The sequence below is a fragment of the Trachypithecus francoisi genome, unplaced genomic scaffold, assembly GCF_009764315.1.
Source record: "Trachypithecus francoisi isolate TF-2019V2 unplaced genomic scaffold, Tfra_2.0 Lachesis_group10, whole genome shotgun sequence".
NCBI classification, from domain to species: Eukaryota; Metazoa; Chordata; class Mammalia; order Primates; family Cercopithecidae; genus Trachypithecus; species Trachypithecus francoisi.
The window spans coordinates 115979389-115999984 of NW_022681455.1; the positions used below are offsets into that span (position 1 = coordinate 115979389).

The window sequence follows — 20596 nt, forward strand, 5'->3', positions numbered from 1 at the left end:
GGTTAAAGCAAGTAATCAATCATGTTAAGAATCTAGATCTTCAGAATAAGAGAAATGACACAATTATAAAATCAAAGAAATTGGCCAGGAGCGGTGGCTCACGCCTGTAATCCCAGCACTTTGGGAGGCTGAGGTGGGTGGATCACTTGAGGTCAGGAGTTCTAGACCAGCCTGGCCAACATGGCAAAACCCCATCTCTACTAAAAATACAAAAATTACAGTGGCTCATGCCTGTAATCCCAGTACTTTGGGAGGCATAGGCAGGCGGATCACAAGGTCAGGAGTTCAAGACCAGCCTGGTCAGCATGGTGAAACCCCATCTCTACTAAAAATACAAGGAAAAAAAAAAAATTAGCTGGACGTGGTGGCGTGTCTGTAATCTCAGCTACTTGGAAGGCTGAGGTAGGAGAATCGCTTGAACCTAGGAGATGGAGGTGGCGGCAAGCTGAGATTACGCCATTGCACTCTAGCCTGGGCAACAAGAGCGAAACTCCATCTCAAAAAAAAAAAAAAAAATTACCAGGCATGGTGGTGCACACCTGTAATCCCAGCTACTCAGGAGGCTGAGGCAAGAGAACTGCTTGAACCCATGAGACGGAGGTTGCAGTGGGTCTAGATCACACCACTGCACTCCAACCTGGGCAACAGAGCAAGACTCCATCTCAAAAATAAACAAAATTAAATAAGTGAAAACGCAGATGTTAAATTAAAGGCTGGGCATGGTGGTTCACGCCTGTAATCCCAGCACTTCGGGAGGCCAAGGCTGGCAGATGGTCTGAGGTCAGGAATTCAAGACCAGCCTGGCCAACATCGTGAAACCCCATCTCTACTACAAATACACAATTAGCTGGGTGTGGTGATACATGCTTGTAATTCCAGCTACTGGGTGGGGGGGGTGCTGAGGCAGGAACATCACTTGAACCTGGGAGACAGAGGTTGCAATGAGCTGAGACACATCATTGCACTCCAGCCTGGATAACAAGAGTGAAACTCCATCTCAAAAAAAAAAAAAAAAAAAAAAAAGAATTAAAACTATCAATATGAACTCGAACCCTTTTTAAGATAAGTATTTCCTAGTTTTGTCCACTAGACAAACGGCATACAAACTACATCATTCTGGTAACATCAAGCATCTCTGAAGTTCAAAGTTGAGGCCATTTACCACAGAAAGGCTCCCTGAGGAAAAAAAACTCATTTCAGGTCTGAGGCAAAGAAAGCACAAGGTAAAACCAGACATTTTTCTGTGCCAGAAAGCCAGGAAGCTATTTAAAAATAATAGATCAAGGCCAGGTGCAGTGGCTCACGCCTGTAATCTCACAACTTTAGGAGGCCAAGGTGAGTATGGGGCGGGGGAATGCTTGAGCCCATGAGTTCGAGACCAGGCTGGGCAACAGAGGAAGAGCCTGTTTCTACAGAAGATTTTTAAAAAATTAGCCAGGCATAGTGGCACACACCTGTAGTTCCCATCTATTGGGGAGCCTGAGGCAGGAGGATCACTTGAGCCCAGTAACTGAAGGCTACAGTAAGCAAGATGCTGACTCATAAAAAATAAATAATAATAAAAAAGATCAAATTAAAAGGATACAGGATCCAGCTTGAAAGAGCTCCTACTGGCCAAAGCAGTGAAAACTTGAACATTCAACCAGGTAATTGTTAGAAAATGAAAACACACTGAATCAATAAAAATCTGTGAGCCATAGGCCAGGCGCGGTGGCTCACGCCTGTAATCCCAGCACTTTGGGGGGCCGAGACGGGCGGATCATGAGGTCAGGAGATCGAGACCATCCTGGTTAACACAGTGAAACCCCGTCTCTACTAAAAAATACAAAAAAACTAGCCGGGCGAGGTGGCGGGCGCCTGTAGTCCCAGCTACTCGGGATGCTGAGGCAGAAGAATGGCGTGAACCCTGTAGGCAGAGCTTGCAGTGAGCCGAGATCGCGCCACTGCACTCCAGCCTGGGCGACAGAGCGAGACTCCATCTCAAAAAAAAAAAATCTGTGAGCCCCTCATGATATTAAAAGACAGAAAAAAAAAAATTGTACCATTTTAGATTGCTATTTAAAATTACTACCTATTTTGAAAATTGTAATTAAGGGAAAAGAATTAAACATTTATACTGTTCCAATTGATTAAGGAAAGCTACACTTTACAGAAAAATGTCAACTAATAAATATAGAAGAACACAGAATTAGAAAAACATCACTTCTCAAACTCTAATGACAGTAGTAGTTTAGGCAAGGGTTATCAAGTGATGTCAAAAAGCAATTTAAGAAGCTGGGTGTGCCAGAGGTGTGTGAACCAGAGCAACTCTATCCTGAATAGCGACTGGATAAAATGAGGTTGAAACCTGCTGGGATGCATTCCCAGGAGGTTAAGGCATTCTAAGTCATAGGGTAAGCTAGAAGGTTGGCACAAGATACAGGTCATAAAGACCTTGCTGATATAACAGCCTGCTGTAAAGAAGCCGGCTAATCAGAGAAATGCAAATCAAAACCACAATGAGATACCATATCACACCAGTTAGAATGGCAATCATTAAGAAGTCAGGAAACAATAGCTGTTGGAGAGGATGTGGAGAAATAGGAACACTTTTACACTGTTGGTGGGATTGTAAACTAGTTCAACCATTATGGAAAACACTATGGCGATTCCTCAAGGATCTAGAACTAGATGTACCATATGACCCAGCCATCCCACTACTGGGTATATACCCAAAGGATTATAAATTATTCTACTACAAAGACACATGCACACGTATGTTTATTGCGGCACTATTCACAATAGCAAAGACTTGGAATCAACACAAATGTCCATCTGTGACAGACTGGATTAAGAAAATGTGGCACATATACACCATGGAATACTATGCAGCCATAAAAAAGGATGAGTTTGTGTCCTTTGTAGGGACATGGATGCAGCTGGAAACCATCATTCTTAGCAAACTATCACAAGAAGAGAAAACCAAACACCGCATGTTCTCACTCATAGGTGGGAACTGAACAATGAGATCACTTGACTCGGGAAGGGGAACATCACACACTGGGGCCTATCATGGGGAGGGGGGAGGAGGGAGGGATTGCATTGGGGAGTTATACATGATATAAACGTCATGCACATGTACCCTAGAACTTAAAGTATAATAAAAAAAAAAAAAAAAAAGGAACCAGTCAGGAAGGAACAGTGTTAGAATAAGACTGGCTTTGGAGTCCAGAGAGACAGGTTTAGAATTTCAGATTTAGCTTGGAACCATGGAGAAAGCATAATCTTCTTTAATCCTCAATTTGCTCATCTGTGAATGGGGAGAACTTTTGCCTTATTAAGTTGCTCTGGGATGTGTTTAACACACGTATAAGGAGATAATAAATTCCAGCATTCTCCTCCCTCTAAAAAAAAAAAAAAAAAAAAAAAAAGAAGCCGGCTAAAACCCACCAAAACCAGCACCATGACAGCTTACAAATGCCATGGCAATGTCATGAAGTTACTCTAAATGGGCTGAAAAGGGGAGGCATGAATAAGCCACCCCTTGTTTAGCATATAATCAAGAAATAACCATAAAAATGGACAACCAGCAGCCCTTGGGTCTGCTCTGTCTATGGAGTAGACATTCTTTATTCCTCTACTTTCTTAATAAACTTGTTTACTTTTCTGTATGGATTTCCCTCGAATTCTTTCTTGTTCAAGATCTAAGAACCCTCTCTTGGGGTCTGGATCTGGACCCCCTTTCAGGTAACAGGTAGTCTCAGCTGCCTGAGAGGCTCTCTTGAGCTCAGGAATTTGAGTCCAGACTGAACAACACAGTGAGACCTCCATCTAAAAAAAGAAAAAATTAAAAAGCAATTTAAGTTTTAACCATTAAGTATACTGTCACATGGAATACTTTCCAGTTCTAAAAGTTCCAAAGGAAAAAACAAGTATACAACATAGGGATCAGACCGTCATCACCCTGATTTAGTAGTCACCACTATAGTTATCAACCTGATATTATGTCTTCTGATGCTATCCAAACATCAGACATCCATTGATAATGCATTCTAGCCAAAATATTTCATTGGAACCCATCGAGCATTTAGATCTAACTTCAGATTTATAGAGAACTAAAGGAACAAAGGAACAACTAAAACAATGCCATAAGGGAATAACCAGACAAATCCAAGAGGTGAAACATGCTGCAGGACGTATGGCTTGATCTTTTTCAGCAATCTATGTCATTATAGACAGGGGAGTATGCTAGATTAAAAGAGACTCAAGGATGGAACAACTGGATAATATGTGTAGTCTTGAACTCAACTGTGATTTGAACACACAAGCTATAACTATTTTGGAAAATTTGAGTATGATCTGTATGTAAGATAAAACATTTACTAAAATAAATGGGTAGAGACTGTACACTGAAAAGAGCAGGTTGAAAAGTGATGTAAGTAAACACAATTGCAGGCTGAGGAAAAAATACAAATATCTACACCTAGGTGTACAAAGAAAATCAGAGTGAGTATTCGCTAAGAGATTGACACTGATGGTCTCTAGGTAGTTCAACTGTAATTATTTTTATATTTAACTGCATTTTCTAATTTTGTACAAAGCTCTGCACTATTTTTGAAAACTTTTGCCTGTTTTCATCATAAAAACAGGCAAATGTTGTAGACAGTTCAGACAAGTAGATGCACATGGGTCTGGATCTTAAACATGTAAAAAGATGCTTAATCTCATTAATAGTGAGACAGCCATGTGGGAGGGGGTTCCGGGAGAATCTCCAGCCAGCCAGCAGACTGGGAGGAATGCACCCTGGGGTGGAGCCACAGAGGTTCCTGCTCTTTGTAGCGGGAAGGAGCCTGGCCCCTCTTCTTCCTGTGTGGAACCTGGGATTCAAAGCTGGGAGGCAGGAAGCGCCACAGCAGGAACTCTAGCCTCGCAGAGTCCCTGTTCCCCCTTTTTTCCCTTGTCACCCAATAAAACCCTGTTTTACTCACGCTTCAAATTATCTGCGAGCCTAAATTATCGTGGCTGTGAGACAAGGACTCCGTTTTTAGCTAAACTATGGAAAAGTCCTGCAACAGTAAGAGATAAGCAAATTTTAAATTATACACACAAAACCCCCCAAAAACTCAAGATCAAATTCCATGCAGTTACTATGAGGGAAAAAAAGACAGTAAGAAGCAGAATAACATCCCTGTAGACAATGTAGGCACAAAAGGAACAAATCTTATCCAAAGACTCAGCACTTCCAATCACCTTTTTAGTGCCCCAAGCGTAAATATGAGCCAAACCAGCTAAGAATCACTATAAATCTGAGAAAGCCTCTTACAAAATAAAACCCTAAACAAGCATACAGGGTGAATAAAAAATCACCCTAGAAGAAACAAAGACTGTATTTCTTCATTTTATGAGGCTTGCATTATCTGATACTAAAACCACACAAGGAAATTACCAAAAAACTACAATCAAAATCCCTCATAAACATAGATGTAAAAATCCTCAACAAAATACAGCTGTCCCTCCACATTTCTGGGGAATTGGTTCCAAGATCTCCCCCACCCCAAATCAAAACCCACAGATGTTCAAGTCCCTGATATAAAATGACGTCATATTTACATATAATCTAGCATACTTTAAGTCATCTCTAGATTACTTACAACACCTAATATAAGTGCTATATGAATAGCTGTTATACTGCATTGTTTAGGAAGTAATGACAAGGACAAGTTTGTACACATTCACTACAGATATAACCACCCATTTTTTTTCCCAAATATTTTCTTTTTTTTTTTTTTTTTTTGAGACGGAGTTTCGCTCTTTTTACCCAGGCTGGAATGCAACGGTGTGATCTCAGGTCACTGCAACCTCCGCCTCCCTGGTTCAAGCAATTCTCCTGCCTCAGCCTCCCAAGCAGTTGGGATTACAGGTACTTGCCACCATGCTCAGCTAATTTTTTGTACTTTTAGTAGAGACGGGGTTTCACCATGTTGGCCAGGATGGTTTCGATCTCTTAACCTCATGATCCACTCACCTTGGCCTCCCAAAGTGCTGGGATTACAGGCATGAGCCACTGCGCCCGGCCTATTTTTTTTTTTTTTGAGACGGAGTCTCGCTCTGTTACCCAAGCTGGAGTGCAGTGGAACGATCTTGGCTCACTACGATCCTCCCGGGTTTGAGTGATTCTCCTGCCTCAGTCTCACCAATAGCTGAGACTACAGGTATGCACCACCACTCCCAACTAATTTTTGTATTTTTGGTAGAGACGGGGTTTCGCTATGTTGGTGAGACTAGTCTTGAACTCCTGGCCTCAAGTGATCCACCCACCTCAGCCTCCCAAAGTGCTGGGATTACAAGTCTGAGCCACCACACCCATCCTCTTAGAGAGTCTTAAAACTGTGAATAAAAAAAAAAAACACGTTTTCGGCGGTTAAGGCAGGAGGATCGCTCGAGGCCAGGAGTTCAAGGCTTCACCGAGCTGTAATCTTGACACTGTTCTCCAGCCTGGGTGACAGAGCAAAACCCTGTTTCTTTTAAAAACAAACAAATCCATGTTTTTCTTACACCTGTAATCCCAGCACTTTGGGAGGCTAAGGCAGGAAGATGGCTCAAAGCCAGATGTTTGAGACCAGCCTGGACAACATGGTAAGAGACCTCATCTCTACAAAAAATAAAAAATTAGATGAGTATGATGGTGTGCATTGGTAGTCCTAGGTACTCGGGAGGCTGAGGTGGGAGGATCACTTGAGCCCAGGAGTTTTAGGCTGCAGTGAACTGTGATTGTACCACTGCACTCCAGTCTGGGTAATCAAGCGATTCTCGTGCCTCAGCCCAGTAGCTGGGACTAATTTTTGTATTTTTAGTAGAAAGTAGGTTTCACCATGTTGGCCAGGTTTGTCTTTAACTCCTGGCTTCAAGTGATCCACACTCCTTGGCCCCCGAAAGCGCTGGGATTACAGGGGTGAGCAACTGCAGCCAGCTTTTTTCCAAATACTTTCTACCTGCAGTCGGTTGAATCCATGGCTGTGGAAACCACAGATACAGAAGGCTGACTACATTAGCAAACCAAATCCAGCTATGTATAAATATATCCTAACCAAGTGAGCTGTCTCCCAGAAATAAGTCTGTCAGAAATTTGAAAATCAATCATTATAATCCACCATATTAACAGACACAAAAAAGGAAAACCACACGTAATTAAATCAATAGATAGAGAAAAAGCATCTGACAAAATTCACCTCTCTGAAAATGGGGAACAGAGGGGAACTTATTTAACATGATAAGGAATCCTGAGGGACAATATATGCAGACTGCCAAGGTTAACATTCCAGCTCAGTTACTATCTAACTGGATGAATTCCAGCAATTTGCTTAGACTTTGTGCCTCAGTTTTTTCATCAGTAAAATGCAGAGCACAATTGGCACATACCACATAGTGTTAGGTGACTGAGTTAGTAATAAGTCACTCAATGCTAAAGCGCTTAAAACGGCAGGCAGACAGACACACACGCCATCTGTGAAAAACCTATTGCTAACACCACATCCAGTGTAAAACAGATTTCTTTTCCCCGTTAATATTGGGAAAAAGGCAAAGATGTCCCCTCTCACAACTCCTATTCAACATCATACTGCAAGTATAAAGTATAACAAGGCAAGCAAAATAAATATAAAAAGTAAACATATTGGAAAGGAAGAAATGAAACTGTTTCTATTCACATTTGACATCACTGTCTGTGTGGAAAATCCCAGAATCTACGAAAACCTCCAGAACTGGTAAATGAGTTTAGCAAGGTTGCAGAATACAAGATTAGTATGCAGAACCTGTATTGTATTTCCATATACTAGTTACAAACAACTAGAAATAAAAACTTTTTAGACAAAAAAAAAAAGATACATACTGTATTCATAGTGTAAAATGTAAGATGGTTAAACTGTCAATTCTTCCCTAAACGGTCTACAAATTCAATGGAATTCCAAACAAAATCCAAGTAGGATACTTTTTGGAAAGATGAACAAAGTGATTCTACAATGTATATGGTGGCCAGGCGCGGTGGCACATGCCTGCAATCCCAGCTACTCAGGAGGCTGAGGCAGAAGAATCGCTTGAACTCAGGAGGCAGAGGTTGCAGTGAGCCAAAATCACGCCATTGCATTCCAGCCTGGGCAACAAGAGCAAAATTCCGTCTCAAAAAATAAATAAAAAAGTAAAACTATATAACTTTTACATAAGAAAATACAGTTAGGCAAAAAGGAGTTCTAAGACATGATTCCGAAAGCACAGTCCATAACAGAAAAATCTGACAAACTGGATTTTATCAAAGTTTAAAATTTTTGCTCTGCAGGCCAGGCATGGTGGCTCATGCCTGTAGTCCCAGCTACTACAGAGGCTGAGGCAGGAAAATTGCTTGAGCCCAGGAAGTAAAGGTTGCAGTGAGCTGAAATCATGCCACTGCACTCCAGCCTGGGCAAGAGAGCAAGACTCTGTTTCCAAAAAACCACTAACAAAACTTGCTCTGCAAACACTGTTAAAAGAATGAAAAGACAAGCACAGAGACAAAACACTGCAAAACAAATATCTGACAAAGCAGCCAGCCGCGGTGGCTCACATCTGTACTCACAGCACTTTGGGAGGCCAAGGCGGTTGGATCACTTGAGGTTGGGAGTTTGAGACCAGCCTGACAAACATGGTGAAACCCTGTCTCTACTAAAAATACAAAAATTGGCCGGGCGCGGTGGCTCAAGCCTGTAATCCCAGCACTTTGGGAGGCCAAGGTGGGCGGATCACGAGGTCAGGAGATCGAGACCATTCTGGCTAACACAGCGAAACCCCGTCTATACTAAAAAACACAAAAAACTAGCCTGGTGAGGTGGCGGGCGCCTGTAGTCCCAGTTACTCGGGAGGCTGAGGCAGGATAATGGCGTAAACCTGGGAGGCAGAGCTTGTGGTGAGCTGAGATCCGGCCACTGCACTCCAGCCTGGACGACAGAGCGAGACTCCGTCTCAAAAATAAATAAATAAATAAATAAATAAAAATACAAAAATTAGCTGGGTGTGGTGGCAAGCACCTGTAATCCCAGCTACTCGGGAGGCTGAGGCAAGAGAATCACTTGAACCTGGGAGATAGAGGATGTGGTGAGCCAAGATTATGCCACTGTACTCCAGCCTGGGGAACAGTGAGACTCTGTCTCAAAACAAAACAAATATCTGACAAAGGACTATATCCAGAATATATCATTCCAAAACTGAAAACAACCCAATGTTTTAAATGAACAAATAATTCAAAAGACACATCACCAAAGAAGATAAAATGATGGCAAATAGGCATATGAAAAGAGAATCAACATCCTTAGGGAAATGCAAACTAAAGGAAAAACTAGCTAATTTTTTTCTTCTTTTTTTTTTTCCAAGACAGTGTCTCGCTCTCTTGCCCAGGCTGGAGTGCAGTGGCGCGATCTTGGCTCATTGCAACCTCCGCCTCCTGGGTTCGAGTGAGTCTCCTTCCTCAGCCTCCCGAGTAGCTGAGACTACAGGCGCACACCACCACGCCCAGCTAATTCTTTGTATTTTTTAGTAAAGACGGGGTTTCAACATACTGGCCAGGCTGGTCTCGACTCCTGACCCTGTGACCACCCCCCCTCGGCCTCCCAAAGTGCTGGGATTACAGGCGTGAGGCACTGCACCTGGCCCGAAATTAGCTAGAAAAAAAAAAAAAACAAAAAACCTGACCACCCCAAGTGCTATTGAGGATGAAGCACTTCAAGAGTTCGAGAGATGCTACTCGAACTCTCAAACATGTTGCCAACAGTAATCACACCACAAAAATTTTAGCACTTTCTTGTAAAGTTAAACATACACATACTACAAAACCCAGTAATCCCACTCATAGATATTGACCCAAGTGAAATGAAAATCCATGTTCACAGAAAAAGCTGTGTGTAAATATTTATAAACAACTTTACTTGTAATCATAAAAAAAAAAACAGGAAACAACCCAGTGTCCCTCAAATACAGAATAAACTGTGGTATATTCATATAATGGACTACCACACAACAGCAGAAGGAGCTAATATTGACGTGTGCAACAACACAGGTGAATCTCAAATGCATTATGCTAAACGGAAAAGCCAGACACAAAAAGCTACCTACTGTTATGGTTCCATTTAGATTATATTCTGAAAAAGGCAAAACTATAAAGATGGAAAACAGACCAGCGGTTGCTAATGGCTGAGGCCAGGGGTGAGGGAGAGTTGTTCCACCACAAACAGTAGCAGAGGGAATTTTTTTTTTAGAGGGTTGGAGGCTTGAAACTGTTCATTTTGGTGGTGGTTACACAATTCTAGGCGTTTGACAAAAATCAGAGAACATTACATTGAAAACAGTACATTTTATTGTATGTAAGTTAAAAATTGTTATGTGAAATGCTGATACTGCATTTCCAAAAGAAGAAAGAACATAATGCTATAAAAATACTCAAAGTTGGCTGGGCTTGGTGGCTCACACCTGTAATCCCAGCACTTTGGGAGGGCGAGGCAGGTGGATCACGAGGTTAGGACATCGAGACCATCTTGACCAACAAGGTGAAGCCCCGTCTCCACTAAAATACAAAAAAAAAAAAAAATTAGCCAGGTGTGGTGGTGCACGCCTGTAATCCCAGCTACTCCAGAGGCTGAGGCAGGGGAATCGCTTGAATCCGGAAGATGAAAGTTTCAGTGAGCCAAGATCGTGCCACTGCACTCCAGCCTGGGTGACAGAGCTATATTCTGTCTCAAAAATAAATATATAAAATAAAATAAGAGAGAAAAAGAAGGGCGGAGAGAGAGACAGAGACAGAAAGAAAAAAAAAAGAAAAGGAAGGAAAGAAAAGAAAAGAAAAGAAAAAGAGAGAGGAAAGAAAGGAAAAGGAAAAAAAATTCTAGGAAAAAAAGTTCTCAGAAGGCTCGGCAAAATGGCTGAAAACACTCATACCAAGATATATCATGGTGATATATTAGAAAATGGGAACAGGCCAGGCATAGAGGCTCACGCCTGTAATCCCAGTACTCTGGGAGGCCGAGGCAGGCGGATCAATCATCTGAGGTCAGGAGTTCGAGACCAGGCTGGCTAACATGGTGAAACCCTATCACTACTACAAAAATACAAAAATTAGCCAGACATGGTGGCATGCACTTGTAGTCCCTGCCACTCGGGAGGCTGAGGCAGGAGAGTCGCTTAAACCTGGGAGGTGCAGGTTGCAGGAAGCCTAGATGCTGCCACTGCACTCTAGCCTGGACAACAGAGCCAGTGTTCATCTCAAAAAACAAAGAAAAGGCCGGGTGCGGTGGCTCAAGCCTGTAATCCCAGCACTTTGGGAGGCCGAGACGGGCGGATCACGAGGTCAGGAGATCGAGACCATCCTGGCTAACACGGTGAAACCCCGTCTCTACTAAAAATACAAAAAAAAAAAACTAGCCGGGCGAGGTGGCGGGCGCCTGTAGACCCAGCTACTCAGGAGGCTGAGGCAGGAGAATGGCGTAAACCTGGGAGACGGAGCTTGCAGTGAGCTGAGATCTGGCCACTGCACTCCAGTCCGGGCGACAGAGCGAGACTCCGCCTCAAAAAAAAAAAAAAAAAAAAAAAACAAAGAAAAAAGAAAATGGGAATAAAGAGAATATTCTACCAGCTTCCAGAGACAAACAGATCTTATACATTGAGCAGAAATCAGTAATAAAACATTTATTAACAGCAACATGGGAATCTAGAAAGTAATGAAGCAACACCTTTAAAGTTCTGATGGAAAATTATTTCCAGCCTAGAATTCTGTACTAAACAATCAATCAAGCCTGAGAGGCATGGTTACTTTTAGACATTCAAGGTCTCAGAAAAATGTTCCTGACCAGGCATGGTGGCTCACGCCTGTAATCCCAGCACTTTGGGAGGCTAAGGAGGGCAGATCACTTGAGGTCAGGAGTTCAAGACCAGCCTGGCCAACATGGTGAAACCCTGTCTCTACTAAAAACACAAAAATTAGCCACGTGTGGTGGCGGGCACCTGTATCCCGCTACTTGGGAGGCTAAGGCAAGAGAATCGCTCGAACCCGGGAGGTGGAGGTTGCAGTGAGCCGAGATCACGCTACTGCACTCCAGCCTGGGCAAAAAGAGCAAGACTCCATCTCTAAATAAATAAATAAATACACCGGAGCACTCATACAAGGTAACCAAGACAAAGTGGAGGCCAGAAGGCAAAGACTGTTTCAAAAGATTAAAGTGAAAATCTAATGAATGTAAATATTTTGGGAGATGATTTAGACAATTCTGAAAGTTTAGAGTCAAATTAGTAGAGTTTGACGAAAAGAGTCAAACTCTGTAAAATATATTAAGAGACTTATTCTGAGCCAAATATGAGTAACCATGGCCCGTGACACAGCCCTCCAGAGGTCCCGAGAGCATGTGCCCAAGGTGGTAGGGGTGCAGCTTGGTTTTATACATTTTAGGGAGGCATGAGACATCAATCAAATACATTTGAGAAATACAGTGGTTTGGTCCATTAAGACGGAACAACTAGGGGTGGGAGTGCTTCCAGGCTATAGGTAAATTTAAACATTTTTTTGTTGGCAACAGGTTGAGTTTGTCTAAACAGAAAAGAATATCTGGGTTAAGATGGAGGTTGTGGAGAGTTGTTGTTGTTGTTATTGTTGTTTTCGAGACAGAGTTTCACTCTGTTGCCCAGGATGGAGTGCAGTGGTGCAGTCTCACCTCCCTGCAACCCCCACCCCGCTGGTTCCAGCAATTCCCCTTCCCCTCCCAAGTAGCTGGGATTACAGGCGCATGACACCATACCCGGCTAATTTTTTTATATCTTTAGTTGAGACGGGGTTTCACTATGTTGGCTAGACTGGTCTCAAACTCCTGACCTCAGGCAATCCAACCACCTCAGCCTCCCAAAGTGCTGGGATTAAAGGTGTGAGCCACCGCACTAGGCCACTTTTTTTTTAAAAATACAGTCTCACTGTGTTACCCAGGCTGGAGTGCAGAAGCACCATCTTGGCTCACTGCAACTCCCGCCTGTTGGGTTCAAGAGATTCTCGTGCCTCGGCCTCCCCAGTAGCTAGGATTACAGGCGCCTGTCACTACACCTGGCAAATTTTTATATTTTCAGTAGACACGGGGTTACACCACGTTGGCCAGGCTGGTCTTGAACTCCTGACCTCAAATGATCCACCAGCCTGTGCCTACCTAAGTGATGGGATTATAGGCTTGAGCCACTGCTCGGCTGAGAACAGAGTTTTATCATACAGATGAAGCTTTTAGCTGGCAGGCTTCAGAGAGAATAGGTTGCAAAATGTTTCTTATCAGCCTTAAAGTCTGTGTCGATGTTAATGTTCGAGATGTATAAAGAGGCAGGTTCATGCCGGGCGCGGTGGCTCAAGCCTGTAATCCCAGCACTTTGGGAGGCTGAGACGGGCGGATCACGAGGTCAGGAGATCAAGACCATCCTGGCTAACATGGTGAAACCCCGTCTCTACTAAAAAATACAAAAAAAAAACGAGCCGGGAGAGGTGGGGGGCGCCTGTAGTCCCAGCTACTCGGGAGGCTGAGGCAGGAGAATGGCGTGAACCCGGGAGGCGGAGCTTGCAGTGAGCTGAGATCCGGCCACTGCAGTCCAGCCCGGGCGACAGAGCAAGACTCCGTCTCAAAAAAAAAAAAAAAAAAAAAAAAAAAAGAGGCAGGTTCAGCCCTCACTTCCCATTATGGCCCAAAACAGCCTCTGAGGTTAATGTTAAGAGCCCTGGCTAAGGAGGAAGCCCATTCAGATGGTTGGGGGGCCTTAGAAATTATTTTTGGTTTACGGCAGTAAGTACATAGACAGCTACGTAACAACAAAAAATGGCAATTATTAGCACCAGAGAAAACAAGAAGTGCAGGAAAAGTAATCTGTATAACATACGGTTCAGCTGTAACAGGATGTTTATTCACACTGTCATTAGAAAAAAAAAACACTGGGCCTGGCGCGGTGGCTCACGCCTGTAATCCCAGCACTTAGGGAGGCCGAGGTGGGCAGATCACTTGAGGTCAGGAGTTTGAATGAAGCCTGTCCAACATGGTGAAACCCGCCTCTACTAAAAATACAAAAAAATCAGCCGGGCGCGGTGGCTCAAGCCTGTAATCCCAGCACTTTGGGAGGCCGAGACAGGCGGATCACGAGGTCAGGAGATCGAGACCATCCTGGCTAACACAGTGAAACCCCGTCTCTACCAGAAAATACAAAAAACTAGCCGGGCGAGGTGGCAGGTGCCTGTAGTCCCAGCTACTCGGGAGGCTGAGGCAGGAGAATGGCGTAAACTCGGGAGGCAGAGCTTGCAGTGAGCCGAGATCCGGCCACTGCACTCCAGCCTGGGTGACAGAGCGAGACTCTGTCTCAAAACAAACAAACAAACAAACAAACAAAAAAATCAGTCGGGTGTGCTGGCGGGCGCCTGTATTCCCTGCTACTCGGGTGGCTGAAGCAGGAGAATGGCGTGAACCCGGGAGGCAGAGTTTGCAGTGAGACGAGATCCCGCCACTGCACTTGGCCTGGGAGACAGAGAGAGACTCTTGTCTCAAAAAAAATAAAAATAAAAAATCAGTCGGGTGTCCTGGCGGGCACCTGTAAGCCCGGCTACTTAGGAAGCTGAAGCAGAACTGCTTAACTGGCGAGGTGGAGGTTGCATTAAGCAGAGAGTGCGCCACTGCACTCCCGCCTGAGCAACAGAGAGACACTATCTCAAAAAAAAAAAAAGAAAAAAGAAAAAGAAAAAAAAAAAAAACACTGAATACTGATCTAACCAAAATTGAACACAGGTACAATGGCAGACTAGGGAGTTGGGGAGGCCCCAAAGGTGGAAGCCTGTGGGTGTGTTAGGGGTGAGGGGAAGGAGGTCAGGAGGAATAAAAATGATACCTACTATACATGGGTTAAATCAATAGACCACAATAGTACAACACCAAATTCACAAAGTGGAAAGAAGTTTCTCCTGAGGAATATTAAATTAAATAGGGATGAGGGGTGATGGGAATGCATAGCTGTTTTTTTTTTTTTTTTTTTTGAGATAGAGTCTCACCGTGTCATGTCACCCAGGCTGTAGTGCAGTGGCGTGATCTCGGCTCACTGCAACTCCGCCCCTCGGGTTCAAGCGATTCTCCTGCCCCAGCCTCCTGAGAAGCTGGGACTACAGGCGCCTGCCACCACGACGCCCAGCTAATTTTTGTGTTTTTGGTACACACGGGGTAAACTTACCATGTTGTCCAGGATGCTCTCGATCTCTTGACCTCGTGATCCGCCCGCCTCGGCCTCCCAAAGTGCTGGGATTATAGGCGTGAGCCACCGCGCCAGGCATGGAATGGCTAGTTTTCAACGTGCCTTTTAGAAATACGGCCAGGCGCAGTGGCTCAAGCCTGTAATCCCAGCACTTTGGGAGGCCGAGACGGGCGGATCATGAGGTCAAGAGATCGAGACCATCCTGGCTAACACGGTGAAACCCCGTCTCTACTAAAAAATACAAAAAACTAGCCGGGCGAGGTGGCGGGCGCCTGTAGTCCCAGCTACTAGGGAGGCTGAGGCAGGAGAATGGCGTAAACCTGGGAGGCGGAGCTTGCAGTAAGCTGAGATCCGGCCACTGCACTGCAGCCTGGGCGACAGAGCAAGACTCCGTCTCAAAAAAAAGAACTACTTCACAAGCCGGGGCGCGGTGTCTCAAGCCTGTAATCCCAACACTTTGGGTGGCCGAGGTGGGAGGATCACTTGAGCCCAGGACTTCGAGACTAGCTGGACAACATAGCAAGATGCCATTTCTACAAAAAGAAAAACTTCAAAAAATTAGCCGAGCGTGGCAGCCTGCACCTGTAGTCCCAGCTACTCCAGAGGCTGAGACGCGAGGATCGCTTGAGCCCAGGAGTCTGAGGTTGCAGTGAGCCAAGATCGCGTCACTGCACTCCAGCCTGGTCAACAGCAAGACCCTGTCTTTAAAAACTAAATAAAACAGAACAGAACGAAATTAAACAAAGAGAACAGGGACGACTCTTGGGTTGGGTTTTGTTAGTCTGTTTGTTTCTGGTTTGTTGAGTCTTTCAACTGAGGATCTGAATGGGTGAAGATACTTTCAATGAGATGGGTATGTCTGGGGCAGACCAAGAAGGGGTAACAGGTAGGTTTCTTCAGTTAAGATTCATTGTCGCCCCGTTCGGGTTGAGATCCCTAAGAAAAGAAAGTTCTGAGAGAAGAGCATGGGTGGACGTCACAGTAAGGCAAAAAGCATCACAGGGGGAACTTTCTAACAATCAGGCGGAGAGCAGACAGCTCTATCTAGGACGGGGTGGTGGCCACCAGCTCTCCCGGGCCAGGGCTGAAGAAAACCTCCACTGCTCGGACTGCCTCCCCGACTTCCGAAGCAGCGGTGTCGTTCGGGGCTGACCGACGAGCATCCCTAGGGACAGGGCCGTGTTCATGTGCCGGTTCCCGCGCTGCAAGAGGGGGCGGCGGCCGGAGCTGGCCCACGGGGAGGGCGGCACGGAACCGCCACGCGCACACGCCTCGGGCCGGGGCGGCCGAGAATGAGGGGCCTGAGGGAGCGGACGCTCGAGAACGGGCGCCCCCGGGACCACCTGGGCCACGGGGTCGACGCCCGTGGGGGCAGAGCGCGCCTCACGTGAGGCGAGGGGCGGGGCAATCCCCTTCTCGCCTCAGGCGGAATCGCTCACCCGACGGCACGTAGTCCTCGTCCTCCTCCGACGTGGAGAAGTCTTCGGAGTCGAATTCCTCCATGGTGCTGCCGCTCGATGCCGGTCAAACTCGCAGGACCGCAGCAGCTGCCGCCAACGGCAAAGCTCTAGGGAGAGACCATAGAGCCCCGGCAGCGACGACGGCAGCTAGGGCGGCCCCGACAGCGCTTTGCACATGCGCAAAAAGTACTACGTGGTTTCCTTACGACACTTCCGGCCGATGCCTGCGGGCTGGCGTCCCTGAGGCCCTCACTGGGAGCCCGAACCCGCCCGGACGTGGTGCATGCTGGGACTTGTAGTCTTCGGCGCTGCCTCGCCGCCTTCATTTACTAAATCTGCTTAAAATTACATATCTGTGGAAATACAGGTGACCTTCATTAATCATTAGTTCGTAATGTCAAATTCACTTATTTGCTAAAATGTATTTATAACCCTAAAATCAATCATCACGGTATTTTCTGGGGTTCTTCCCGGGCATGCGCAGAGGGTGAAAATTTGGAGTTGGCGGAGGTACAGGTTCCCAGCTGAGGTTTGAACTAGGCAGAAGCCCCGCCTTCTAATTGCACCTCCCGTGCTGTAAACAAAGAGTCCTTTCCGCAGTCTGTTTACTGACACTTTTTTTTTCTGCTTTTTGTGGGTGCTTTTGCTGTTTAAAATGGCCCCCAAGCGTAGTGCTGAAGCTCTGGCCGGTGTTCCTAAGCGAAAGGAAGACAGTGACGTGCCTTACGGAGAAAGTCCGCGTGTTGGATAAGCTCCGATCAGGAATGAGTTACTGTGCTGTTGGCAATGAGCGCAATGTTAACGAGTCGACAATCCGGTACATCAAGAAAAAGGAAAAGGAAATTCACCGATCTGACCGTGAGGCCGCTCCGGATAGTGCTGAAGTGACCTACATCGTGCGTGATGAAGCTATGGAAAAGATGGAAACGCGGCTAAATTTGTGGATTCATGAGATGTCGACCGATTAAAAAAAAAACGTAGTGGACAGCACTGTTGTGAGGCTGAAAGCCAAAGATATCTATGGTCACGTTACCCAGGGTCAGAGAAATGCTAAACCTTTCTCGGCGAGTGCTGGCTGGTTCGCGCGTTTCAAAAGGCGATACGGGTGAAAAATGTTAAACTTGCTGGTGAGGCGAGTTCTGCAGATCAGAAGGCTGCGGAAGAATTTTAAAAATACTTGCTAAGTGTTATATAGGAAAAGGGTTATGTGGAAGAGCAGGTTTTCAATGAGGATGAGACTGGCTTATTTTACAAGGATGTTGACAAACGAATCTACATAATGCAAACGGCCTCCAAAGCCCCTGGCTTTAAATCATGCCAGGATCATACACCCTTGTTATTGTGCGCCAATGCCAAGGGCGACTTTAAGTGCAAACCCCTAATGGTGTACAGAACCCCAAATCCACAAGCACTTAACGGGAAATACGGGAACCATCTGCCAGTCCACTGGAGTTGGAACAGAAAAGTGTGGATGATGTCCGATTGGTTCCACAGCTGCTTCATCCCAGAAGTTCAACACTATCTCCAGGGCAGAAACCTTGCCTTCAAGGTTTTGTTTGTTTGTTTGTTTTTAACGGAGTTTCGCTCTGTCACCCAGGCTGGATGGAATGCAGCGGCGCGATCTCGGCTCACTGCAAGCTCCGCCTCCCGGGTTCACACCATTCTCCTGCCTCAGCCTCCCGAGTAGCTGGAACTACAGGCGCCCACCAGCATGCCTGGGTAATTTTTGTATTTTCAGTACAGACGGGGTTTCACCGTGTTAGCCAGGATGGTCTCGATCTCCTGACCTCGTGATCCGCCCACCTTGGCCTCCCAAAGTGCTGGGATTACAGGCATGAACCTGTAATCCGCGCCCGGTGCCTTCAAGGTTTTATTAATTTTGGATAAAGCGACAATCCATTGCTGCAAAGAACTTGAAAATGCACAACCCAACATAGTTCTTTTTATGCCCCCAAACACTAAGTCTGTCATTCAACCCCTCAGTCAGGGCATAATAAAAGCGTTCAAGGCACACTACACAAGGGAGCTTTATACGAAGGCCTGTGAGGCTCTCAGGACCAACAAGGAAACCGCCATGCTGGACTATTGGAAGTCGGTCACTATACTCAACGTTATTGATTATGTCGGCACAGCCTGGGAGCACTGGTCAGGCTACTGTCAATAACTGTTGGGAAAATGTTTGGCCAGACTGCGTGGAGAATTTTGAAGGCTTTTAAGGTGTTACGGAAAATATAAAGAACAGTGTCAGAGACACAATGCTTATGGCACAGCAGATAAGTGGAGAGGGCTTTGATGACATGAAGGAAGGAGATACGGAGGAGAGTTTGGCAGAGAAGGCAGTGGAACCAACGAAGACCTGGATGAGATGGCAAAACAAAGCATTGGAGTTGATAAAGAGGATGGCCATGAAAGTCCGCCGGAGACCTCCAGAATTGTCCCTCTCACAGCAGCCAAAATACTGGAATGGAGTTCTGCCTTGGAAAAAACTTTTATCGACATGGAAGAGTGTGACCCTATGCTTTATTGAAGCCTCAAATGTAAGCGCCTGGCCTCCACTGCGTTTGCCCCTTACACCGAGATGCTTCAAGATTTCAGGCAGAAAAGCCAAGCAGGCAAGGTTAATGCAATTTCCCAAGCCAGTTTGGGAGAGAAGATTGCCCACTCCTTCAACAGGTGTCAAGAGCCGACTCCTAAGGTAGAAATGCCAGTGTTTCACCTGCCACCCTCTTCCTCTTCTGCAGAATAAATTTCACTCACCCCTCCCCTGGTTTCTGTGGCACAAGCCAAGGTCGAGAGGTTTAACCACATTGTGCAGCTCCATCAACCATAAGATTTTAGTTGATATTTTTATAAAACTTAGGATGCTCCATCTTTTTCACTTTATTTGTACTGCTGTACTGTAGGGTATACAGTATGTGTGCAAAGTAGTGTACATGTTTACTGTGGGAACTGTACGGTGTGTTATGCTGTTTATATGCATACTATATGTGTATACTCTGTGTGTGACAATGAAAAGGTAGTACAGGCCGGGTGTGGTGGCTCACACCTGTAATCACAGCACTTTGGGAGGCTGAGGTGGGCAGATCACAAGGTCAGGAGTTCAAGACCATCCTGGCCAACATGGTGAAACCCTGTCTCTACTAAAAATACAAAAATTAGTTGGGCGTGGTGGCAGGCGCCTGTAATCCCAGCTACCAGGGAGACTGAAGCAGGAGAATCATTTGAACCTGGGAGTCAGAGGTTGCAGTGAGCCGAGATCATGTCATTGCACTCCAGCCTGGACAAAAGGGCAAGACTCTGACTCAAAAAAAAAAAAAAAAAAAGTAGTACAATCTCAGTACACTAGAGTACATTACACCAAACTACTGTCATTGAAATTTTATTGTAAATACTGCAGATTATTTCTAAGAAATACATATTAAATAAGGTGTCTTTGAACAGAAACACACATAAAACAAAGTTACATACTGATCAGTTGACACAAATGTTGACCAGAGGTTCACAGGAGCCTAACCCTGTATTTCACCCAGGAGCCATGGTTCAGTTTTTGCTAATTCAATGTTCTCGACAACTTTATAGATATAACTACTGTGAATACAAAGAATTGACTATTCAGGAATGCAGTTATCATCCACACGAACCCTTCAAGTTAAACCATATGGAAGTGCAACCATATATAATCTTTACTCTTTCTTCAGATTAAAACATTTTAATGATCTATTTATGAGGTAACAATCAGAAGCAAATTCAGAAGAGACATCAATGACTACCACACTATTTGGTTTTGTTTGTTTGTTTTTGAGATGGAGTCTCGCTCCCTGGTTCAAGCAATTTCCCTGCCTCAGCCTCCCAAGTAGCTGGAATTACAGGCACACGCCACCACACCTGGCTAA

General features: G+C 45.2%; 1 protein-coding gene across 4 annotated transcripts in view; it reads right to left on the bottom strand.

Annotated features, from left to right (window-relative positions):
• Positions 1–16917, bottom strand: part of CFDP1 (craniofacial development protein 1) — a 156875-nt gene extending 139958 nt beyond the window's left edge. For all 4 annotated transcript variants that reach the window (XM_033219040.1, XM_033219038.1, XM_033219039.1 and 1 more), the window contains exon 1: positions 16683–16917. In XM_033219040.1, coding sequence (XP_033074931.1) covers positions 16683–16746 — 64 coding nt within the window. In that variant the 5' untranslated portion in view covers positions 16747–16917. The remainder of the gene's footprint in view (positions 1–16682) is intronic.
• Between the last annotated feature and the right edge of the window lie 3679 nt (positions 16918–20596).